At 36.2% G+C, this 26,391-nt stretch overlaps 1 protein-coding gene across 1 annotated transcript; it reads left to right on the top strand.

Annotated features, from left to right (window-relative positions):
- The first annotated feature begins 15,447 nt into the window (after window positions 1–15,447).
- LOC132636433 (tRNA dimethylallyltransferase 9) lies at window positions 15,448–25,972 on the top strand. The gene is made up of 11 exons (XM_060353300.1): window positions 15,448–15,785; window positions 19,338–19,391; window positions 20,284–20,326; window positions 21,177–21,285; window positions 21,661–21,859; window positions 22,191–22,413; window positions 22,711–22,805; window positions 22,882–22,976; window positions 24,268–24,343; window positions 25,060–25,199; window positions 25,274–25,972. Exons 1-11 carry the CDS (start codon window positions 15,522–15,524, stop codon window positions 25,365–25,367), a joined length of 1,392 nt encoding a protein of 463 aa, XP_060209283.1. The 5' UTR covers window positions 15,448–15,521; the 3' UTR covers window positions 25,368–25,972.
- The last annotated feature ends 419 nt before the right edge of the window (window positions 25,973–26,391 follow it).

A 26,391-nucleotide genomic window follows, 5' to 3' on the forward strand; every position in this document is an offset into this window, starting at 1 on the left:
ACAAACATCAAGAAGTTATAAATCCTCAAAGCAACGATCAAGTAAATATGTCGGCTTCCTTAGCCAATTTCCCTTAGCTTGTACAAGAGTGTATATATATACCTTAAATACACAATCAAATATCTATTTAAGTTCAATTGTTCCAGCACGTCGAAACTAAACATGATATCAGTGAAAATCACCCTAAACTATCAAAACAGAAATTTTGGACAATACTACTGTCTTGTATTGTGGCTCAGTTTCAAAGGGGTAAACGGCAAAAATAGACTTTGTGGTCTTAATGAAAGTTGTAGATATATGTCTTGGGGTTCTAGAGAAATTAAAATCACCCCAATATCAATTTCATTCAAAAATATATGCTCAAAATACTAACAGTAGTACATAGAGGGTTTGTAAAACAGAAATCTGGGCAGCACCTGCCCTGTACTTTATCACCTCTTTTCGAGTAAATACAAGCAAAACTAGGTTTTTGAGCCTAAACAAAAGTTGTAGATCTATGAAATAGCTTTCCAGATCATCTTGGCTCACTTAAAACTAAATTTTATACAAGGAGATATGCTAAAATTAATAACAGTTGTCCAGTGTAAAAACGGGTTTAGCAACTTACCACAAAAGAGAGGAGTAGCTTGTGGTTCAACAAGAACAATTCTTGATGGTTGATTCAGTGGGAGAATTTGATGAGAGGAGAGGAGTTTTGGGGTTCTATTTTCTTGGAGAAAACGAAATTAGAGGTGGTGGAGAGGATATGAGTCAAAAAGGTATATATGTTACTTGGATAACGATGAAAAAAAAAGGTGACTGCCCAAACTTTTATGTTTGGATTAATATGAAAGGTTCGTTGCCCAAAACATTATATATCTATTCCATTTCTTAGTTTAATTAAGATAATAATAGTAGGAATAGTTTACATAACTACACCATAACACTTCAAATAAGTTCCAAATATCGTCAAATTCACGTTTAGGAAGTGTGAAGTAAAATATACCCTTACTATCAAGATATGGTCAATCGAGAATTCAAGTGTTAGTTTAAAAATTTTGAGGTGTTACAAGACAAAGGATGAATTATCGCACTGATGGACTTAAACCAAGAAGAACTACATTTAAAACTCAATTTGTAAAATACTACTGATTGATCATGATCACATATTTGCCACAGATAACCACAAACTATCATAGCATTATTAAGATATCAACTCAAGCTAAGCATATTCACATTGGTAACATCAACAAATAATTGCTCAACTAAGCAAGGAGGACTCCAGGAAAGTGGTCACAAAATGACTTCAACTAAGTACTATTCCTATTAACAGTACTCTTAAACTAAGTAAACCATCATTGATAATCAAACTAAGCAAGGAAAGAAAAATGATAACATGATAATCTTTAACTCACATTAACAATGCTTCCTAGGTTAAACAAATCACTATTTCTTAAAACTAAAATAACGAAAATACAAGAAAAGGAATAACATGATAAAATGCTACATTTTGTGTGTGCAGCCGTATCAAGAATTGAACTTGGAGCCTTAATGCTTTCAATCCCATAGCTCAGCCACCCCAAAAACAAAAGTAAATAAATTTTTAGAACTGAAAGACTCAAAATTTTTAATTGTTTAAGTCTAAAATTTTACTAACAAGCTTAAATCTTAAGTTAAACTCAAAATTCCAGCTTTTCGATTCTCAAAGCCCCTTTTTTTCTCTTGTTTTTTAACTTGAGGGTTGGCCCCAAAACTATGAAAACAACCTCAGGCCAACGATGTGGGACAAGTAGAATTTTTCAGAAATTAACATTGTATTTCAACATGGATGAACCAGATTTGCATCAACAACAAATAAACGGCTAGATTTTGACCTTCTCACCCACGATCCAAGTCGATTTGAGCTCAACCAATGAGAATCGAGAAAGTACAAACACAATACAATCATAAAAAATGTAGAAAATCATATGTTTGACTCAAAATTAAAAGAAAAAGTAAAAGAAGAGGGATTATTACCGCGTTTGGGTGAGGAAGGTGGAAATGAGGTTGAAGCCATTAATTGTATCATGTAAACGGACGTACAAAGGCTGCAAAGCACTGTGCTTCCTGCAGCGTTGCCATTTTTGGCATGAGAGAGAAGAAAAAGTGAGGTCGCGGCTTAGGGTTAGGGTTAAAGGGAAAGGGAGGAGAGGAAAAAGAGTATAGGGTGATGTTTGGTATGAAAATGAAAATGTAAAGGGAGGTATTACCCCCTTAATTTGATGGACTTTGGGTCGGGTCTTGCCTTTCTCGGTCCAGGTAGAGAAGAAATGGGAGAACCCCTCTTTACTCAATGTATATAGTGTATAGCCATATGTATATTTAATGTATATATGGGTATAAAGGGAAGAACGGGTAATTTAACATATGGACAAAAATTAAAATATCGACTATTGACCATAGTATTTCAATTATAATCAAATTGGGACATAATTAACTTTTTAATTAATTTAAAACACGGCCATTTATGTAAATGGGCTTAATTTGCAAATACAACCTTAATTGATTCAATCTAATTGATTATTTCAATTATGGCCATTAAGAGGCTTGTTTTTTTTGCAAAAATGACCCCAATTGGTTTAAAATCATGAATTGGTTAATTCATTTGTGGCCATAACAGAAACAATTAGACAATTAAAATCAATTTGCAAAAATGACTATAATCATAATCAAATAATTATGATTAATTCTAACAAATTGTATGTTAAATATATACAGAATTAACTATTGAGGGGTAGAATGGTAAATTCCCTTAATTGATCAAATTCCTAGGAATAAAATATTTGCTAATTTGATTTTTGACAATTCAAGTAATCAAATATATAATTATTTGAAAATGCTTTTCTTTGATTAAAACTAACAAATATCTTTTAAATGTCACAAAATGTACTCATTAATTCTCAAATGATTTATCTATTATAGGAATTATTTTACACAACTAGAATGGTAAAATATTTACCTTAATAATTTTTATAAAAAATCATTTTGACCTTTGAGACAGGATGGTTTGCTTTGCTTGTCATCCAAGGACTCTGAGTAATTAAAATAAAATTACGGGAGGTCAAAAATTAGGTGTGAACAAGGGTGTAATAGGAAGTTCGGCAATTAAGAAATAGAGAAGGATTGAGTATGACGACACTTGAAGTAAATAATGGACTGAGATAAGAAGTTAAGAGAAATAGCCGCCGCAAGCTAGTCGTGTGGATACGAAGTTCCAGCATCACAGAACGATTGGGAAAGCATGTACAGGGAAAGCCTTAAAGGCAAAAGCATTCGAGTCAGAATCTAGTAACGTCTTTGTTGAGGGTAAAATGCGGAGTTAACAATAGAAGAGGGCTGAAATGAAAATGACCTATTCGAAGGAATGCGAGTACTTGACGGTAACAGCCTACGATGAATAAGAACAAATGTATATGATTATCTGAAGTGAAAGCTTACAGATGATACGAGAACTCCAGGCATAGAATATCCAGGACGTAAAAGAATTAAAGTCGTGTTGTAAGCAATTGGAATAAGATGGACCTAAATAAGGAACTAAAGGCTAGTAGCAGTAGTGAAGAGGATAATAAGGAGTAAGTTCATGTAAGATAGCTTTATTGCATTAAAATGAATAAGGATGGATCTAGCTCCAAAATGGATACGTTTACTCTGGAAGGTAGCAGAAGGGTATAGAATTATATACCGCAGAGATGATATAAGGATATGAGAGGCTTGCTAAGATCACTATAGAGCTTCAACTGGTGAAGCGTAATGTAGCCGAGGATAGCAATAGAAAAATATGGTATATGTTGGGAAACCTGAGTGAAGACATGGTATCCTAGAATATGGTATATTTTTAAAAAACCAAAGCTCGAAGAGGGATTCAGGAAAGGAGTATCTCAGCAAGATGGATTCCTAAGATATCAAAACTGACTTTATGTTAAATGTAGCAAGGGTAGATGATCTATTGAGAGGCAACAAAGATGTATCATGACCTTAATAGATCGATAAAAAGGAAAATCACAGAGTTCGTGGTTCGTTAATAAATAAACAGAAGCCTGAAAGACTAATATAACACATGGATATGTTGTTGAGGACTGAAGGAATGATCGGTATGGATTTTATAATTATAAGGAATTATGTAAGCTATATATGGAATTGTCCGGTTACCTAGTATTTTTGTTTATCCGGCTAAGATGCCCAGTTCTCTACTAGCTCCTGAGGATCAGTACATTCAGAGAAACCTGAAGAATATAGGTTACCCCCAGTATTGACTTCCACCTTGAGATAAGTGGATAGGTACAACACATTTTTCAGACGTCCTAGGATATACTATGAACATGTATGCTAAACCTTTAAGAAAGTTGGGACGACCAGTTAGTGTGGCTTAAATTTGCATATGGTTCTACTCACCATTCCAATATCCAAATAGCCGTATGAAGCCCTACAAGAACGGTAGAGTATCAGACTATTCGAGATTTGGAATTTCATTTTGAAGAGATTTATTAGATTTGACGAGGACAAGTTTACCCCTGGATACTTTAGACTTCAAAAGATTGTCCGCAAGATGGGCCAAATGGCCTATGAGATTTACCCTCAGATTTGGAATCTGCATATCCAGTTTTTCATATGTCTATGCTCCGTAAGTATATTGGGAATTCTCCCACAATTATACCAGTTGATGATATTCAGATTACAGAACAATTATCGTACGAGAAAGTTCCTACTACCCTCGCAGATCGCCAAATACTAGGTTCGTGGATTGAGAACTAGAGATGTAGTCTCGGTAAAAGTACTAGGAAAGAATCTAAATGTATAAGAGATGACTTGAAAAGTTGGGAAGGATAAGAAATCTAGATATCCACACTTATTTTTCCCCCAAAACTGATATAAACTGAGACATCATAGCCTTCAGGTGTGTAGCCTATTATTAATTGTTGTATTGGTCGTGTAAGGCCATTGTTGCTACTGATTATTGTGGCCCTGTGTGGCGTTGCATTGTTTGGTTTGCTACGTGACAGGTTGGTAGTAGTACTGTTACACCTCGAAAAATTTCCCGTTGGTACGCAAGTAAATGAACTAATGATGTGTGCGAGGAGTGCGAGTGTATAATGTTTCATGGGAAATGTATGTAAAGGGATGTGGATGATTAGAATGAAAAGTCGAGAAATGAGAAAAATTGAAAGTTGGCAAAACTGCCCAGTGGTCGTATAGTGCAAAATACGGACCGTAAAGTGCAATACGGTCCGTAAACTTGGCGTCGTAAACTGGCATGTCCAACTTCAACTTTCTGCCAGCTGAGGAAATGGCTAAAATACGACCTGGTGGACGGACCGTAAAGTGATTTACGGCCCGTAAACCATGGTCGTAAATCACCATGCATGCAGGCCAAAGTTTCTGGTTCTGCTTAAGCTTAAAAACGACCACGAGGGACGGTCCGTAAACTGAAATACGGACCGTAAACCTCCATGGACGACCACTGTTCACCCAGCACAAATTTTTCAATTCATTAAATATGAGGATCAAGACTTGTCTTATTTCAATTACAACATTACACCACTTCTCTCTAGAACTTCTCTCTACATTTATTATATGAGTTTCCAAGGATTATAAGTCATCCATAACATTAAGACAAGTGAATCAAGGATAAGGGAGTCATCAAGGATCATCCAAGTCAAGAAATCCAAATGGAGAAAAACTAGGGTTTTGCTCAAAGAAGAGTATTATCAACCAAAGCTTGTTCCTACAACTTCTAAGGTAAGATTCATGATTTTTACAAGATGTTTAAGGTATTGAAGAATTAAAATACATGGATTGTAGAAAATGTGGTCAACTAGGTCATAAATGATGAATAGTGACATTTTGAGAAATAGTTTGAATTGAGTTATGAATGTTGTTGTGTTGTGATATGAATGTGTTATAAATGGTATTAAGATCATGAACTAAACACTTTAGACGAATGGACGAAGATGGGTGTTATAATCATGAATGTGGGTGAATTAGAGGCAAATTGAGGAATCTAGATAATGTGGTTAATGTGAATGACTAATGTCCATTGTTATGACATTAATGAAGGTATAAACGCTAGCATTGGAAGGGAACGTGCAAGTGTAGAATAGTTCGACGGAAAGGTATGTAAGGCTAACCCTTCTTTCATAAGGCATGGTTCTTGGCCAAATTCCTAAATTCCTCTGTATGAGTATGTTGTCTCCACATGGTTGGCATTCCGAGCTCATAAGCTCACGACCCTTGATATGTACTATGATTTTACTATGTTCCTCGCTTGACGAGTAAGTCCATAATGTAGATGTAACGATAGTGATGAGGATAGAAATGATAATGAGAGTAAAATGAGATTAAAGATGCTTACGAGCTATGATGTATGTATATTTGCCTATGAAGGGCTATAATGATACCCCGAGCTTATAACGCCGGGTAGGATATATATATATGTATATGATTATGTATAAAGTATGTATACGATTACGTAACGCGCGCACACCTCTGCAAAGGGTACGGATAACCTTGATGCCTTGGTAGGGCCAGGTATGTATGACCTTGAGCCTTGGTTGGCCAAGTATGTATAAGACACCGATCCCATGAGGTCGGGTATGCTATGTAAATGCTATGTATATGAAATGACTATGTATATAATATGAATATAAATGTGAAAAGACTATGTATAAGAATACGAATAAGGACATGTATACGAATATGAGCACAAGTATGGTACGAGTATTATTATGGGATACGAACGACGGTGTATGCAAGTAAGCGATATTACTGTCTCCCCTCCTATGCTATCTTCATATGATATCTATTATGCTTCTATATTGATGTTGATCATGCTTTACATACTCAGTACATTCTTCGTACTGACGTCCTTTTGTTTGTGGACGCTGCGTCAAGCCCGCAGGTGCGCAGGGAGACAGATTTGATCCTTAGCTGCTTATTCGGAGATTTCATAGAGAGCTCCATTTCCTTCGGAGCCATATCTTTTGGGTACTCAATCTTTTGTGTATATAATTATGGTCATAGCGGGGTCCTGTCCCGCTAATGTGATATGTTATACTCTTAGAGGCTCATAGACATGTGTGTGTGTGGGTAGATGTGTTTGGCCTTGTCGGCCTATGTTTTGTATATCATTTTGTCGGTCACGTTGGCCCATGTATATTGATGTGGCATGAATGCCTATGAGGATATAAATGTGTGGTTGTCCATATGGGACTAGTTGACGAATGAATGGAAATGCATGTATGATTATGTGGATCACCTAGATGTAAGTATAAGAGTAGTTAAGAGGGTGCTCGGGTGGGTTAGCACCGGGTGCTCGTCGCGGCCCCGAGTCGGGTCGTGACAAGTACAGTTACAGGGGAAACTCTGTCAAAATTTCTATAAGTTTCCTGCAGATTTAACATTTGAGAATGAATGTTCCTAAAGGGGGAAGGATGTTACACCTTGCAATTTTCGTGTCGGTTGTGTCAAAAGTAAACTAACGTAAGCCGAAAAGGCCATGGAACCATTGTAAGGATAAGAAATACTTTTAACAAGTGTTAAGCAAGTATCTAAAGGTTTCAAGATCAAGCGAATCCAAGAAATTGAGTTCGTCGAAACTTTGGGAAAACTTGGCAGAATTCTAGACACGATTTTTAGTCCAACTTGAGGGAGGTATATATCCTAGCATATGAGGAGTTTTGGAATGCATAACCCATGTAAATTCAAGTTCAGCGAGTCTTCTTTCCAATTCAACTGACAGATCGCAAATATGAGAAGTAAGGAATAATGTACGGCCCGTACAAAATTGTACGTCCCGTACCTCATTTTCCAGAATTTTTCAAAAGTTGGCAGAAAGTTGAAAAATTGGCATCCTATGTACGGGATACATGTACGGGACATACATGGAAGTACAGCCCGTACATGTAGGGCGTACTTTATGTCAGTTAAATTTTAAGTGAAGCTTTATATTCGTTTTTCTCTCATTTGGATTCATTCTTCACCCATTTCAAACCCTAAAACTCTCCCAAACCCTCTCGACAAGTTCATATGTAAAAACAAGGCAAAACTTAAGGGAATCAACTGATTCAAGTGCTAGGAAGCTCACTAGGGTTAGTAGAGTTCAAATATCTCTTTGATGTTGAAGTTGGAGGTTTCATCCTAGTGAAGTAATTTGATCCAGAGATTGTTTTTGCATGATTAAGGTAAGGTTTCATCTTTATTGCACGTTCTTGAGGTTGTTTGATTGTTATACAACTTGATTGAAGGAAGAAAGTGAAAAGGAAGTCCAAGAATGAGTTAGAAACCATATTGAGATTATGGACTGTTTTGAGCATGTTGTGGGTGTGTTGTTAAGCTAATTTCCATGTATATGGATAGTATCTAATGTTGTTGGCGTGTGGATGAGATTATTCTCCTTGATTTGGAAGAAAGGAAGTGTATATTGTTCTTGTATATTGGTGTACTTTGTGTTGTTTGCATATATTCTTTATGAGGTTAGTGAAAGGAATATTTAAGGATTTTGTGAGCTTAATTGTTGTTGTTGTTGTGGGCCATTGTATATGTTAATGTGATTGGAGAGTAAGGAGAAATGCTTCCCGTTTCATTTTAGAATCAAGTTATCATTGATATACGTGATATACTAGCACCATCTAAGTTTGTATATGTATTCCTTGTTATAGGATTGGCGTGCTAGTTGTAATTAGCTCGATTGTTGAATTGCTTGGATGACTTGAGGTATGTTAAGGCTATCTTTTCTTTCATTTTGGTATGATCTATAACGAAACGAAACGTAAACAAAAGTCATTCCATAACGACTCTACTCTTAGATATGTTAGATGCTTTTGTTCTTGACCTCTTTATAATGATATTGATCTTGTCTTATGATTATTGATCCTTCAAAGTAAGTTACGTTGATGATGATAGTTCCATAATGATCATCGGAGGTGCAACGACCTTACGTCACTCTGATAGAGTCATAACACTTCTTTGTGCTCTCAGGCATGCATTATATATATATATATATATATATATATATATATATATATATATATATATATATGCCGGGTACGACACCTATTATGCGCACCACTGCAGTTGGGTACTGTATGATGATGATAGCCCTAAAGAGTGGCTTAATGATGATGATGCATCCCCACAGTGTGGCTTATATATATATATATATGTATATGTTTTTAAAAGAAAGAATGCATGTCATACGTTCTCAGATGAGTTCAGATGTACAGGTTGACTCTCTCTTATCTTATGTTACTTTCATGCCATTACTATGTTTCTTTTTTCATGCTTTATATACTCAATACTTTGTCCATACTGATGTCTCTTTCCTGGGGGCACTGAGTTTCATGCCCGCAGGTCTTGATATACAGGTTGACGGCCCTCCCAGTAGGATATCAGCTCAGCAGACAGTGTTGTTGTACTCCACTTGTTCCGAAGTTGCCTTATGAGTCAGCATAGTTATGTATGCATACATATGGGTATGGCGAGACCCTGTCCCGACCACGTTATGTCATGTACTCCAGTAGAGGCTTGTAGACAGTTATATACAGTCAGATATTGTATGGCCTTGTCAACTTATGTACTATTGCGTAGATGTGTGTGACAGCCTTGTCGGCTCGTCCAACATGTCCAGCTTGTTATGCAGTTATGTCCTTTCAGACCTGCTTTATTCTAGTCTATTGCTTATATGAGTTAGCGAGGTACCTTATGGCGGCCCTAATGGCCCACCTATGCTTATGAATAAGTTACAGGTTCATGTCCAGTGGTACTCGGCAAGTACGACCGGGTGCCCGTCGTGGCCCTCCATTTTGGGTCGTGACAGAAAATATAAGGGGAATATGTTCAGCGATCCCCGCTTCTGCAGACGAGGATTCTTTTACGCGCTCCCGCCTCGGCGAATAATCGTTCAATGAGGCAGGTTTCATTAATTAAGTCAAGTACCACGTCTGCAGGCCAGGTCCTGCATGGGCGGACCCGCAAAGGAGGACATACTCCCGCTGAGGCGGGATGCCAGAAAGTTTTATTTTCACCAAGTCTCACCCAAAATCCCGACATCCACCCAAGACCTCCCGGCGGGCACAAATTGAACATGCAAACACAAGTAAAAACACGCTACAAACTCAACTGTGGCCTCGAAATTCCAACGGAGTCACCTTGACTCGGTCAACCCCCAAACGGCCAAAATCAAGTTTCCAACCAAGGGTACAAAATGCTCCCGAATGCTTTGGTCATCGAACCAAACATCCTACCAGGTCATAATCGACCCCCCGGACCTCTTGGAATTGACGAAATTCCGAAAAAGGTTCATTTAACCAAAAGGCAACTATTGGTCAAATGTTTTTCACTTTAAGGTTCTAACTTCTTCAAATCCCATCAAATCTCGCCCGTGGGAACCGTGTCTCCCATCCCCCCAGGTCGAAATCACGCTAACGAGCCTAGGGGAAGGGTCAATGGGGGTAAAAGGGTCAAAATGCACGTAACAACCAAACGGGTCGTTACATGTTGTTATCAAACTTGACATGGCAAAGACTTATGATAGAGTTTCTGGTCTATTCTTGACCAAGGTGTTAAGGAAGATGGGATTTGGAGAGATGTTGATAGATATGGCATTCAAAATTATTTCTAATAACTGGTATTCTATACTAGTTAATGGACAACCATATGGGTTCTTCAAATCCACAAGGGGAGTGAAGCAAGGTGATCCTTTATCACCAACATTGTTTATTTTGGCTGCTGAATGTCTATCCAAAGCTCTGAATGCATTACATTACAAAGATAACTTCAAGGAGTATGGAATGTCAAAATGGAGCCCATATGTGAATCATTTAGCCTATGCAGATGATACTATTATATTTGCATCAGCAGATGTATATTCCCTTCAACTGGTGATGGACACTCTCACATGCTATGAGAAGGTGAGTAGTCAGAAGATTAATAAAAGTAATAATGTTGTATATATACATCATCTGACAGATCAAGGAATAGTGGATCAGTTAGTTGTCATTACTAATATCCCAATAAAGGATTTTCCATTTTCTTATCTGGGAGTTCTAGTTTACTATAGCAGGAGGCCACACTTATTCTATAACGAGTTAATGGATAAAGTTCATAATAGATTAAGTTCTTGGACTGGAAAACTACTCTCTTTTGGAGGGAGGACGACTCTGATAGAGCATGTCCTCCAAAACATGCACAGTCATTTGTTATCAGCTTGTGACCTACCTGTTGGAGTACTAGATCAGTTACATAGGATGTTTGCAAAATTATTTTGGGGTAACTTAGTTGGCAACTCCAGTAGACATTAGGTCACTTGGACAATGCTATGTCATCCTAAGGAAGAAGGAGGTATGGGGTTCAGAAGTTTGCAGGGTATTTCAACGGCATTATTCTCAAAGCTATGGTGGAACATGAGGACTAAACAATCATCGTGGAGAGCCTATATGAGCAACAAGTACTTGAAGAAGAACCATGCAGTACTAGCACAAGCAAAGGCAGGAACATATACTTGGACAAAGATGATAAAATGCAGTTATGAAATGGAGTAGGAAATATGGTGGCTAATAAAGCAAGGGAATTCATATTTTTGGCTAGATAACTGGACAGGTTTGGGAGCTCTGTATCATGCCACTCCTCCATATTTTGATTGTGATTAGACTATTTAAGGAGGCATCTAAAGGAGGGCAATGGAATGAAAAAGTTTTGAGAAGAATACTGCCACAGGATATAGTAGAACATATTTTAGAAAAGATATGCCCTCCTATAGAAACCAAGGAAGTAGACAAAACCATACTGGATGATGGATGCAAAAGGTAAATTCAATGTTGGTTCTACTTTTCAACTGGTGAGACAAATGAATGAGATCAACAATGTTTACAAGTTCATGTGGATTAAAGCTAAGCCAATTAAGATTTCCTTTTTTATTTGGAGACCGTGGAAAGAAAAGCTGCCCCTAGATGACACTTTGAAGAAATGGGGAATTCAATTCCCTTCTAGGTGCTACTGTTGTGACAACCCTAAGGTGGAAGATGTTTCTCATGTTTTCCTACATTTCCCAACTGCTCAGTATGTTTGGAAGCACTTTTGTAGGCCAGTAGGAATTAACATTGAGAATTTACAACTCATTCAAGTGATTAATATGTGGTGGGAGATGCCTGCACATCATCGATATATCTTTCAAGTTGTCCCATCTATCATTGTATGGGAACTTTGGAAAAGAAAAACACATTGAGCTATGGAGGGAAGATATCCACCACAAAGTTGATATATCAGGTAATGCATTCACTGATTCTATTCATAAAGGTAAGAAGAAGGAATTGTGAGTATATCCCATATAAGTGGAGTGTTGTAGTGGAGGATTTACATAATTATACTCATGCAGTTAGAGTAACCAAAGTGATTTGGAAACCTCCTGATAATGGATGGATCAAGGTGAATATAGATGGGGCATCAAGGGGAAACCATGGTAGGAATTCTTGGAGGTTCTGTGTGAGACACAGATGTGGAGATATCATTCATGCACAAGCGAGGGAACTGGAGGATCTCTTCAGCACTAACACCCAAGCAGAAGCGTTTGCAATTCTATACACTTTGAAGTACAAAGAGATAACTCATGAGGACAGAGTTTTAATTGAAACAGACTCTCTATTGCTTAAAAATATAGTACAAAGGACTTGGGAGGAGTCGTGGAAGATTGCTTGAATCAAGGAAGAGTTTTGGAGAATCATGAGTGGAAGGACAGTGGCAATATCTCATATCTACAGGGAAGGGAATAAATTGACTGACCATCTTGTTAATCAGGCCCTAGATAAAGGGACAATTGTAAGTAACAACTTTCAGGATCCAGACAGTCAAGGCAGAAGAATCCTGCATAGTGACAAATTAATGAAGCCTTATTTGAGAATCAGACCATGCAAAAGGAGTTGGTAACAGGAAGGAAAGGGGAAGAGAGTCCTCATGTTCAAATAATATGGGAGGAGAACATAGAGGAAGTTTCTACTAACGGTTTTTTTAATTTTGCAGGTGTTAATTATATAGAGCAGCTAAAGAAGGAACATCAATGGGGAATAACAGCAAAGTTACAGCAGCAGGCAGAAAATCAGGAAAACAACAGCAAGTCCACAGGCAAACAACAAGTCAAATGCATTCACAAGTTCTACAATAACAAGAATCATACCCAGACAACAACTTCAGTAAAATCACAAGTAATACAAGGGCAAACTTTTTAATCGACTGGACTGGAAAACACATGTATTTGGGAGTATACTGAGTCAATGGACGATTGAGAAGCGTGTGTTATTAGCTCATTCCATTGCTCAAGAACCGCTCGATCTTAGCTTACTTTCAACACAAGTGACCCATCTACCCACCACATTAAGCCATAGCTCGAGAAAAGGAAACCAGCAGCAAAAGAAACAAGAGTCATACTTTGAGATTCAACGATTCAGGTTCATCTTCGATTTGGGTAGAACAAGTGCAGACTGCAATAGCATGTTCACCGGCGTCATCTCAGATTTGAAGAGCAAAAAACATCAAATCAGAGATGGAAAGGAAAGAAATGGAAGAAAAAGCATCAAATTAAGAACGAGTATCTTCGATTTGTGATGAATGCCAACAAATTTCAGATGGATCTTGGATGGAAAGCTCAGCAGCTAAGGAGAGTAGATCGACATTTTCAATACACTTTCCCTTTTCTGCTTCTAGACTTATCTTTGTTTTGTTTTTTTATTTTTGTTTGTTGAACTTTATAAGGTAATAAAATTAGTCAGTGGAGAGTGGAGACATCCATTGACCGTGACTTAAAAAAAAAATACTCCTTTCGTCCCAAAATAATTACTTCTCACTTTTTTATTAGTTGAAAGAATTAAAAAAAAAAGTTCTTTAAAAATAATATTTTTATTAGGAAAAAAATATTTATTAAAGAAAGGGCATTTTTTGACCCAATTAAGTAACAATATGAACATTTCTAGACCAAACTATTAATAGCAAAGACATTTTTGACCAAACTATTAACTGATAATATTTTTATTCAATGTCACATAATTTAAGAATACTTTTCACTCTTTTCCGAGGAAACTATAAAGTGTTTTAAAGCTATTTTGATTTAAAAGACTAAAATAAGCCAATCCAAACAGTCTCTATAGTTAAAAAAGAGTTGCAATTTTCCAAAGGCTTTCTCAGTCTAGGACTAGGAAATGATAAGAACCGTTGGGACTAGAAGCGTTCGAATTAGCAGTTATCTCCGACTACCGTATACAGCGGAGCGGAGACGCTTCTCCTTCTTCCCAACATACACTTCTTCCGCCGCCGCCCAATATACAATACTACGCCACGTAAAATCCAATAAATAATATTCTCTCTGTTCAATTTATATGACTCTTTCCTTTTAGTCAGTCCCAAAAAAATGATACCTTTCTAAATTTAACAATAATTTAACTTCAAGTTCTCATTTTACCTGATTCTTAGTCATAAAATTTCTTTGGCTTATTTTAGACCACAAGATTCAAAAGTGTTTCTTTCTTTCTTAAATATCATGTCTTGTCAAATACCTTCATGTAAATTAAAAGGAAAGAGTATTACTTCCTCCATCCCAATATATGCAGTATAGTTTGAATGACACAAAGTTCAAGAAAAAAAAATACTTTTGAAACTTATGGTCTAAAATAAGTCATAGATGGCCTCATTTGTTTGCACTTGCTGGAGGTCTGAATCTGAATGGTTCATACCTTAAGCCATTAAGTGCATTTGTTTGCATTAAGATCTAAGTACTTATTGGGTCTGAATAGGTCTTAATCATTAAGATCTTGAACCAAGTCTTAATATCATTAAGAGGTATTTTTGTATGAAACTTTTTTATCACCAGCTCCAACCACAACCCCAACCCCAACCCTCCACCTCAACCCCACCCCACCTCCACCCACTCTCCACTCCAACCCCACCCCATCATCCACCCACCCTCCATTCCAACCCCTATTCCCCTCGACCCCCACCCCACTACCAACCCCAATCCCACCCCACACCACCCACCCCCACTTCCCACCACCAACCCTACCCCACACCACCCACCCCCACTCCCTACTACCCCTACCTCCCACCACTAACCCCACCCCCACTACCTCCCACCCCTCACCCAACCACCCACTCACCCCTCCACCCCCACTCACGATCCACCACGATTACAAAACATCTCCACCATTAGTAGTGAACATAAATGTTTTATTTTTTTAATCATTCAGATGTGTATTCAGATTCAGACGTCTTAATCTTAATGAAAACAAATGAGGCCTAAAGAAAGTTTTAAGTTAAAGTATTTCTAAGTATAGAAATGTATCAATTTTTTTATGACAGACTAAAAAACAAAATGTATCACATAAATTGGAACAGACAATATATAATATCATACTCAAAATATGGATATAGAGTGTAATTTTCCCTTTTATTTTATTTTTATCTTAAAGAAACTATAGTTAAAACGTCCCAATTTTCCAAAGGCTTTCTCATCAGTGTAGGACTAGGAAATGATAAGCACCGCTGGGACAGGAGGCGTTCGAATTAGCAGTTATCTCCGGCATCCCCACAGGGCGGAGACGATTCTCCTTCTTCCCGACGTACATTTTTTGCGCTGCCGCCGCTGCAACCACCGCCTCTTCAGCTCCTGCTCTGCCACCAAGAAGGACAAAGTTATTGTAATTTCTGGACCTACCGGTGCCGGCAAAAGCAAACTAGCATTAGAGCTTGCCAAGAGACTCAATGGTGAAATCATTAGCGCTGACTCTGTTCAGGTACTTAGTTAATACTCCTTCATCTCAAAATACTTGTCATGTTTGCTTCTGGGAGAGTCAATTTAACTAATTTTTGGAGCTTAGTTAAATTAGGTTAATTTAAAATTTTACTCTCTCAATCCACCGTGTTGGACTTGACACACTTCGTAAGAGACAATACTCCTTGTGTCCCAAAATAAGTGTCAGCTTAAGAAAAAAAACATTTAACCCAAAATACGTGTCACTTTAGGAGGGAATGCAAGACAAAAGTTGATAAGTATTTTCAATTATGCCCTTAGCATTAAAAAAATAGTCCTCTTTCATATTGTTCAATTCTCAAAAAACTATCTCATAAATAGGGGTAATTTAGTAAGCTCCACATTGTATTTATTGATTTACTAATGTGCTTGATTTTTGCTAAGATGACACTTATTTTAGGACGAAGGGAGTAAATAAATTGGTAATATTTACTATGTCGCCCCTAGTTATTATATGTTGGAAAATGAATTGGAAAATTTATAGTACTTAATAATAAGGGTAAAATAGAAATAATATGGTAAATTATCTCTTGGGTTTCCAAACTGGAAAAGTAAAATTGGACATCTATTTTTAGTATAGTAGACAAGTAAAAATGGACTGACGGAGTAAAATTAAAGTTTTTATATTCGGAACCGTATGAAAAGTACTTATATCTCTTGTACAAATTACTTTTCGTCCTTACTAAAAATAAATGGTCCAAAATAGTTGTCATTTTAGAAAATTAAGAGTAAACATGGATAATTTAGTCAAATTACTTTTAGTTCATGTTTTCTTGGGTGTGCAGAAGGTAAAAAAAAAAGTAACATGGACTGGAGGGAGTATAAGTTGTAATTTTTCTCATATCAATAATTTCAATATAAAAAAAATACATTATAAAATGTTAGTCAAAGTTCACGTAGTTTGGCTCTCGAGAAAAGAAATGTGACAGGTATTTTGGGACGGAGGGAGTAACTCGGGAAAATGAGCTAAAAGGGTTCTTTGAGAGTGGAATGAAGAATAGGGGATTTCTATTTCTTTTTCTTTTTCTTTTGTTATAAACATTTAATTAGGGGTTAATTATGAAGAGATGGGGTTGAATTAAAATATTTGTAAACTTAGGGTAAAAAAATAAAAGATCAAAAACTTTTAACAAAACCCAAAATCCCATCCATTAAAACATTTGTAAACTTAGGGTAAAAAATTAAACGGAAAAGGGTCAAAATTACCCCTGAACTTTGAAAAATAGTTCATTCATACCCTTCGTTATACCTTAGGGCCAATTATACCCTTACCGTTATACTATGAGGTCAATTATACCCTTATGTCTAACTGCTGTCACGTGGCATCATCCCAGCCCTTCAAAATTATTTTACCCTAAAATAATTTTTTACCCACTAAAATAACTCAACCCGACCTGATTTTTTTTCCAGCCCAAACTAATACGGAATTATTTTTATTTTTTTTGCTGGAAAAATTATCCGTATTAGTTTTGCTGGAAAAAACATTCGGGTCGGGTTGAATTATTTTAGTGGGTAAAAAATTATTTGAGGGTAAAATAATTTTGAAGGGCTGGGATAATGCCACGTGGCAGCAGTTAGACATAAGGGTATAATTGACCCCATAGTATAACTGTAAGGGTATAATTGGCCCTAAAGTATAACGAAAGGTATGAATGAACTATTTTTCAAAGTTCAGGGGTAATTTTGGCCCTTTTCCGAAAATTAAAAGATCAAAAACTTTTAACAAAACCCAAAAAGTTGCTTACAATAAACAACAAAAAATTGTTTCGACAACTCCTAGTTGCTTACAACAGAACCCCAATTCTTGTGAAAACTTAGCAAACAATCGATTGTTGCTTAAGCAAATAGTAGTTGTTTATGTTAAACAACACGAAGTTGTTTATGAAACTGTTGGTTGTTTACATTAGAACTTATCGAACGGGTCATTGGATGTTCAATTGTTATCAAGTGAATACGTTGATGTTAAAATATTCATATAATCAAACAACATTGATTCCATTATCACTAGATTAGTAAGTTATTGTTAAACTATTGGTAGAGTCAATCAATTTTGCGATCAATTGTGATATTATTAATAAGTTGGGTTTAATCACTCATTGGACGACTCCTTTGATATTTAATTGTTATCAAGTGAATACGTTGACGTTCAAATATTCATATAATCAAACAACATTGATTCCATTATCAGTAGATCAATAAGTTATTGTTAAACTATTAGTAGAGTCAATCAATTTTGCGATCAATTGTGATATTATTAATAAGTTGGGTTTAACCACTCATTGGACGACTCGTTTGACATTTAATTGTTATCAAGTGAATACGTTGATGTTCAAATATTCATATAATCAAACAACATTCATTCCATTATCACTAGATCAGTAAGTTATTGTTAAACTATTAGTAGAGTCAATCAATTTTGCGATCAATTATGATATTATTAATAAGTTGGGTTTAATAACTCATTGAATGACTCGTTTGATATTTAATTGTTATCAAGTCAATAAGTTGATGTTCTAATATTCATATAATCAAACAACATAGATTCCATTATCACTGGATCAGTAAATATTTGTTTAAACTATTAGTATAGTCAATCAATTGATGATAAAATTAATAAGTTGGATTTAATCACTCATCAAATGACTAGTTTTTACAAGAAAAAAGGTTTTTATATTAGTTAATTTTCATTTGTGATCAATCAATTAATTTCCAATTGAGTTCATGTATAAGCAATAATGAGTTGTTTAAACAACTTCGTGTTGTTTATTATAAGCAACCTTTATTTATTTAAACAACTACTAGTTGTTTACCTAATTTTAATGAGATACAAGGTTATTGTATAAGCAACAAGGAGTTGCTTGAACAACTTCTTGTTGTTTATTATCAGCAACAAGTGTTTGTTATTGCAACAAACAATTGTTTATTAACTTTTCAGGTGAAGTGGAGTTGCCTGAATAATAATGTTGTTATTATAAGCAACAATTATTTTTTTAAATTTCTTTTTTAACGAGAAATGATTTCTAGTATAAATAGTTAGATATTTTCTGAAACAACCAGTGTTTGTTTAAGCAACCAATAGTTGCTTGCGTATTTTTTAAGAGAAAAACGTACAGGTTTTTTTTTTTTTTTTTTTGGGTAAAAAGTGCTTTTATTTTTGGGCTTTTGTGTAAATTAAAAAAACTTAGGGTTTTTTGTGTAAATTAAAAAAACTTAGGGGGATAGAGTCCCTTTTACCTAATTTTTAGAACTTGAGTCCTAAATTCTTAAATAAATAACTCAAAAGTCTCTTTTAATTTCATGCCCCGAGTAACTCAGCACTTTATTATTAACCTCATAAATTGCTTCCGTTTTGACTAGTAAGAAAACTGAGATTGGCAGTAAACAAGGAATATAATTGAAGTATTAAAACTTGAACTTAAATGAGATAGAGAGATTCACAAACTTGTCAATGTGTGTAATTGAATGGTGGTTTGTTGCAATTCAGTTGATTTTGAGGCATGTTGTTAGCAAGTTAACATGTCCTCTGGATTCATAGGTGTATCGAGGGCTTGATGTTGGTTCAGCGAAACCTTCCCTTGGTGAAAGAAAGGTATTGCTTCAGCACATTTGGAATTATGTTTTGCTAATATTAGTATGTTTACTGCCTGAGTTCTGGAGGAATGTTCTGACATGAAACATGTAAGCCTATTAAGTTATGTCACATTTATGAATGATTTCTCTACATATGCAAAAGTATACTTGTTGAGAAATAATAATGAATCGCATGTTTGTTAGTTTGTATGCACCTAATAGTCTTAGGGTAAAGCTATTTTGTTTGCCTATCATTTACAAGATAGGATACCTTACAAGAAAATTGGAAAAAAAAAAAAAACTTATGAACTGTTGGAAAATCCCTCCTAACCTGAAATATTTGAAAGTGTGGGGGTGGCTTGCTAAGTTAATGCAACATGATCCTAAGAAAATAAAAATAGGATCGAAGACTTTTGACTGTATGCTTATTGGCTATGCTAATAATAATGTTGCATATAGATTTCTTGGTATTAATAGTCATGTGATCGAGCTCTACACTATAGTCGAAACAAAGAATGTTGAATTTTTTGGTAATATTTTTTCATTAAGGAGTAATAATATTTATAATGCTCCTATTACTCAAAGTGAAAATATCTCTCGTGCCCCTATTGTTCAAAATGATTTGGAAAATGAGGATTGGAGATGTGAAAAAATAAGGAAAAAAAATTCTTTTGGTGATAATGTTTATACTTATTATTTGACTCAAAAAAAAAAAATGTTTATACTTATTTTTGCATAAGTTTGGTTCTTTTGGGGTTCATCTGTGGATGTGTACTGAGTGACTAACTTCTGGAGCTTTATTACTATCCGTTGTTCCGTCTGAGGAATGTAAAATACTTTTTGAATTTTGATAGAAGCATGTGTCAGAGTACCGCCATGGCAGGTGCTTATTTTTTCTGTATGGTTTGCAGGAAGTGGTACATCATCTGGTTGACATATTGCATCCATCCGAAGGTATTTCTGTCTAAATTAGCTGGTCTGAAGCAATGTCACAATATTTTGGATGAATTTCAATAGCTGTGCCGCACACCCCGTGACTCAATGATGCATGATCTATGCCCTCTACATTTTCATGAATTGTGATTTGTTGCGTGTGTTTGCTGCTTGTGAGTTGTGACCTTCATTAGCGATAAAAGCCCTCTGCTTTCCATTTTTGAGGAACATCCAGGAATTAAAATCAATGAAGGGAACACATCAAAATTCTTCAGTTTGTTGAAACCCTCAAATTGACCGCATTATCTTTTACTTGATGAACAAGCTCCAAAGTAATAAAAGGCCTGACTATTACAGTAAATAATGTGAATTCTCTCCAAACTACTCAAATGTTCAATAAGAGTTCACAAATATTTGATGGCTTCTCTTGCTAATTTTGTTTCACATCCGGACTAGACAAAGCCTTTGTATATTTCCCTACTCAGTATAAGATAATTTCGCAAAGCTTTTTATAGGTCTGTTATCATTTTCGGCAATGAACTAACATTTCACCTTTGTTTGTTTATGCTCAAGGCATTTGCGTGTTTTCTACAAATCGTTGAAGTGAATCACTGGTATTTTTAATTTAGAATAAAACAACAATCCAAACTCTCACTGTGATCAAGACTCAGGAGTCCTTTTTCAACGGAACACCCTGTGCCAGCTGGGTGGGGTGGAGGCATGGGGCTGTAAACTGAAGTGAATTTTCTATTGTCTACTTCGCTCAAATTTAGTAAACTGCTGGTATGCCCTATGTGATGTGTCCTTAAACTTTTTGTCTTTTAATGCTAACACAGGACACTGTTCTCATTTTCTTTGGATATGTCATCAGATTATTCAGTTGGACAATTTTTTGAGGATGCAAGACAAACTACCAGAGATATCCTAGATAGGGGCCGTGTTCCAATAGTCGCGGGTGGTACTGGATTATATTTGCGGTGGTATGTGTAGAATATTATAGCTCATAATTGAAAGCTTTTGGTTAGATTGAGGACACAGTTCAAACTAAAGCTAAAATTTTTGGTTGCAACTTGTTTAACAAGAAATTTTTAAAACTACAGACTGTGAGAGAGCAAGACTGAGGTTATGCGAATAAAGGCTAAGAGATCTATCTCTTAACCCCAAAAAGGAGATCTATCTATTTACGAGCTTTATTATACTTATAATTGAAGCTTACATATATCCTGTAACTGGTGATAGAATTGGATCTTGGATGTACAAGAATTCGGTTTTCATGCAGTCTCTACAACTGAGTCACTTAACCTAAAGGGGCATGATCTTCCAACTCATATAATAAATTCTATCCAACATTTAAGGTTTATTTATGGGAAGCCAGATGTTCCAAAAGCCTCGAGGGAGATTAGTGCTGAAGTCTATTCAGAGCTTGCAAACTTACAGAATGATTATGACTGGGATGCTGCTGTTCAGTTGTTGGTTAAAGCTGGTGATCCTGGAGCCCTGTCTTTAGCGGCAAATGATTGGTACCGCTTGCGTCGCAGGCTTGAAATTATTAAGGTAATTGTTAAAAAATGTTTAACTTTCACCTGTGATCCCTCTGATTTTAACCCCCCTTTCTGTAGGCAAGATCATGTGTTGTATGATATGGTGGACATTAGAGATTTCTGTGTTATGGCTTGTCACTTAGTGATGTACTTGCAGGGAGAATCCATGTTTTCTTGTCAACTATTGATGTGCTTGTAGAGAGAACTTATATTGGTTTTATAAGAACTCTTTCTGGTTATGAAGTAGTTGAGACTGGATTGAGATGTGCACACTGTCTCCATATTGTCGTTGCCTTTTCAGTCTATATGTTGATGAAAAAGCTATATATACTTTTGGCTTGCAGTCTACTGGGTCACCTCCATCGGCTTTTGAAGTACCATATAATTCTTTCAGAGAACAGCTTGATTCAGGTGCAACAGATGCTGCCGATGTCAAGAGTTTTGCTGACAGATTGCAGCAAAGTGAAATAAAGGATTTGGAGTATGATTTTCTTTGTTATTTCCTTTCCACCGATAGGCTGGATCTCTATAGATCAATTGATTTCCGGTGTGAGGATATGCTCTTAGGTAAAAGATTAATGGATTTTTATGATTAATTTGCTTGTTTTACATTGTTTCAAGGTTTTGAATTCTTAAACCACAGTATCACTTCTTGAATTAAATATACATGCAAAATTTATCTTCTCGAAGGATGCTGCTTGATATTCTGCTTTTCCTTATCATTTTCACAAGCCTTAATCTTTGCATCCCAAAAAAAAAAAAAAAAAAAACTTTCAAATAAGAGCTTTCTATTTTAGTTCCTTAACAACTTTAGTTAGAATACCTTTATGCTAATTAATTCATTATGATGGTGGCATACTGCAGGAACAGATGGAATTCTATCTGAGGCAAGGTGGCTTCTTGATTTGGGTCTTTTGCCGAACTCTAATTCTGCTACTCGAGCAATTGGTTACCGACAAGTATATCTGGATCCCTATAACCTGAACGAAATCCAGTAGTTTGTTTCCTAATATGTGTTTGTTCAAAATCTTTCAGGCAATGGAATACCTTCTAAGATGTAGAGAAAATGGAGGATGGAGTTCTGCTGGTGACTTCTATAGATTTTTATCTGAATTCCAGAAAGCATCACGGTATTTTACTTTCACTATGATTATGTGTTGTTCTCAAATGGTGATGATCATTTTTTTTTTTTTTTGCTTCTGAAAAAGTATATAATTTTTCAAAATGTTATCTTTCAATATATTAAGAACCCTCAAGGCCCCATTGACATGTTTGGTATGACAGAAATTATTTTATGGAAAATGTTTTCAGGAGAATGTTTTTCATGGAAAATTATTTTCCCAGAAAATGTTTTCTGGTGTATGGTCGGTACGACAACAACATACCTAGTGTAATCCCACAGACCTTATCCCTACCTTGGGAGGTAGGGAGGCTGTTTCCGAAAGACCCTCGGCTCAAAAGAAAGCATGACAAAAAGGGGTCAGATAAGAAATGGCGAAAGAAAAGAAGCAATGACAAAATACTATAGCTAAGCATTGTGAAGAAAGTAACAGTAACTGCAAACTAATACAATAACCGAAGTACAAGAGACAGCAGATATTGGAAATACTAGAATACTACTACGACTACTAGTATGAAAGGGTAAATAGGACAACACTCAAGGGCATACTAACCATCTACCCTAATTCGTGTCCTCCATAACCGCCTATCTAAGGTCATGCTCTCGGTAAGCTGCACCTGCGCCATATCCCGTCTAATCACCTCCCCACAGTACTTCTACGGCCTACCTTTGCCTCTTCTGAAAATGGCTTTCATCCATAAGTGAGAGAAGTCAATCCGCACCCCTTCCCCCAAACATAACCAAAGCACCAGCAGTATATGACCTCCTTATGAAAAATGACTTCGTCATAACAAACACTCCCTATATTATTATTTTATTTCACATACTAAGACAACCTTTCTTTCTTGACATTTAGATGTAGCATTTATCTGCAATTTTTCTCTAGCATCACAGTTTAGTTCTGGATGCTTAAATGTTGTAGTCATTGTATGCGGATTTTCCATATATCAGCAGAAAGGTCCACAACTATTCTTGACAGAGTTTTAATCATGTCTTCCCCATCACTTATGAAGACAACTTACTTTATACTTAACCCTCACCTCCTTGTCTGCTGACCGAGCTACATTTTATGAGACTATTGTTACTTGTCAAGAGTAGAAAAGAGCAGTATGAATGATTGTGGATGCAAATGTGAGGAACTCCTGGTATCGCTGCCTAAATTGGTCCACTCTTACTCCTGTCTGGTCCTTTTCATAGATTTGGGAGCTTTCAGTAGGTTTTCTTGATCTGATTGGATTGTCTATAATATTATTGCTTCTAATTTTATAAGCTGTTTGACTGATTCTTATATTCCTGAGCAGAAACTTTGCAAAAAGGCAGATGACATGGTTTCGCAATGAACAGATTTATGAGTGGATAGATGCTTCTAAACCTTTGGTATGCCATTTCTGTTCCTTAAGGAATTGCTCTGCCTTTGTCTTTGTTAGATAGAACTTTTATCAAGTTGGACATTTCTCTTCATTCTGGATGCAGTAGCTGAGTTTTCTCCTGGGTTCTCACAGTTACTCATGATTCCTTTTATTGCCACTATGATATATATAAGTCATGCATGCATTTATATGTGGATATTTGCATGTATCTCGTTGTGTATGCCACCATGCCGTGGTTGGTATGTTCTGTATGGTGCAAATTTGTGATTATGAAAAGCTGATTCTGGAAGATCCAGAACAATAATAGATCCTTTTCAAAGCAATAATCACCATAGTATGGGAGGATTCTTTCAAATTGTTTCCGTGTTTTGTTCATAGAGTTACTATCAGTTTCACGATGACTTTCTTTGATTTTAGATGCTTATTCTTGCCCTGAGACTTCTCTTTTTCCAAAAGCATGCCTTGAGGGTAAATATAGGCAGTGACAATTGTAAGCATAATAGGGATTCTTTGACATGGAATTAGCATGTGATAATTTTCAGTTTTTCATTTTTCAAGGAAAACGTATTTGTTATCTTTCGATTTCATGTATAGAGGCAGTCGTGTTTTTTCCCCTATGAGAAATTGTTTAATCTTACCGTTTTTGAGGCCTTATCTCTGAATAGCATGAGCCATGAAGTTCCTCAATATTCTCCTTCTGACATCTGAAAATGCCATTTACAGGAAAAGGTGCTTAACTTCATATGTGATTCATATAACAGTCAGGATAGCCATCTCCAGATGCCTGAGTCACTTCGTATGAGGAAAGAGATAAGAAACGCCCGTCAAGTTGCAGAATTGAAGGCCTATCGTACAAGAAACAGGTACGAACTTGAAATGTAGAAACAAAAATCTTCACTCCTTTCTCCTAAGCTAAAGTCTCTCTCTGTATGTGAAGGCATTTCATTGGGCGTGAGGATTGTGTGGATGTTCTAGACTGGATAAAGAAAAGTTATGGAGAAGCCACTGTCTCTTCGTTAACCAACAATTAAAGGGCTTTGTCTTTCACTTTGAGTTGTCAAAAGTCAAAACATCCAGAAGTTGTTCTCATTGTTATTGAGATTAGCTAACGGACAACTTTTTCCTTAGTATTTGGATTTGGTTCGAACCGTGGAATCAGCCATTGATGCTTGCGCCTGGGTAGACTGCCTACACTCCCTTGGAATGGCGGCCCTTTACCGGACCCTGCATGAAGCGGGGATGCTTCACTTAACCGAGCTCCCCTCTCTTATTTGATTACTACTATTTCCTTAATATTTGGATTTAAGATGTGGACTAGAGAGCTTGTCTGTCTCGATTTTTGTAGTATTGCGAAGGTTGAGGTTGTTACAAATGTAGAGGGTTGCCGTTATTGAGGCAGTCGGGTTGTGGCTGGGGATGTCAATCTGCATCTGGAAAATTTTGTAAATGTATGACTCTGTACAAGCACTTTGTTTTTTGGAAAATCATACATTCTCCATATGCGAGAATCTGGAAAGGATGTTTGATTATTGTATATTCATTTTCAGTATAACAGTCACATGAACACATCGCTGGCCTCCCACTGTGATGCCAAATTCTTGAGTCTTTTATTTGAGCCAGATGTACTTGCAGCTTATTGAAGTTCCATAAACTAATGCACTTAAGTTTTTTCTATATTTTCTGCATTTGAATACTCGCATCACGCTGGCTGGCAGATTTTTTGAACAAGGCGGGTTAACCAAGGACCAACAGAAGGTTGTGGCATGTCACTTCGTAAATGCCACTGCAAGCAGGGGCGGAGCTAGCTCATCGGGTGTGGGTTCGGTCGAACCCATAGCTTTGGTCCAAAACTTATTTTTGTATTAAAAAGTCATTGAACATAGACAAATTATTAATTTAGATTCCAGTCATTTTTATTTTATTTTTACTTCGCAAATTGGTGGATCCAATGTTTATCGACCAAAAAGTGTAAGATTTGAGTAAGATTTGTGAAACGAAAATCTTTCAGCACAAAATTAAGGTTTCTCGTGAAATCCAATGAAAATGACTTTCCCC

This window comes from Lycium barbarum, chromosome 4, assembly GCF_019175385.1.
Source record: "Lycium barbarum isolate Lr01 chromosome 4, ASM1917538v2, whole genome shotgun sequence".
In the NCBI taxonomy this organism is placed as follows: Eukaryota; Viridiplantae; Streptophyta; class Magnoliopsida; order Solanales; family Solanaceae; genus Lycium; species Lycium barbarum.

What these genes read in the sequence shown, in the direction of transcription:
- LOC132636433 (XM_060353300.1), top strand. Translation starts at nt 15,522, where the DNA reads ATGATAAGCACCGCTGGGACAGGAGGCGTTCGAATTAGCAGTTATCTC. An exon ending in CATATTGCATCCATCCGAAG is followed by an intron (nt 20,327 to 21,176) that starts GTATTTCTGTCT and finishes ATATGTCATCAG; the next exon opens with ATTATTCAGTTGGACAATTT. An exon ending in GTGTGAGGATATGCTCTTAG is followed by an intron (nt 22,414 to 22,710) that starts GTAAAAGATTAA and finishes GGCATACTGCAG; the next exon opens with GAACAGATGGAATTCTATCT.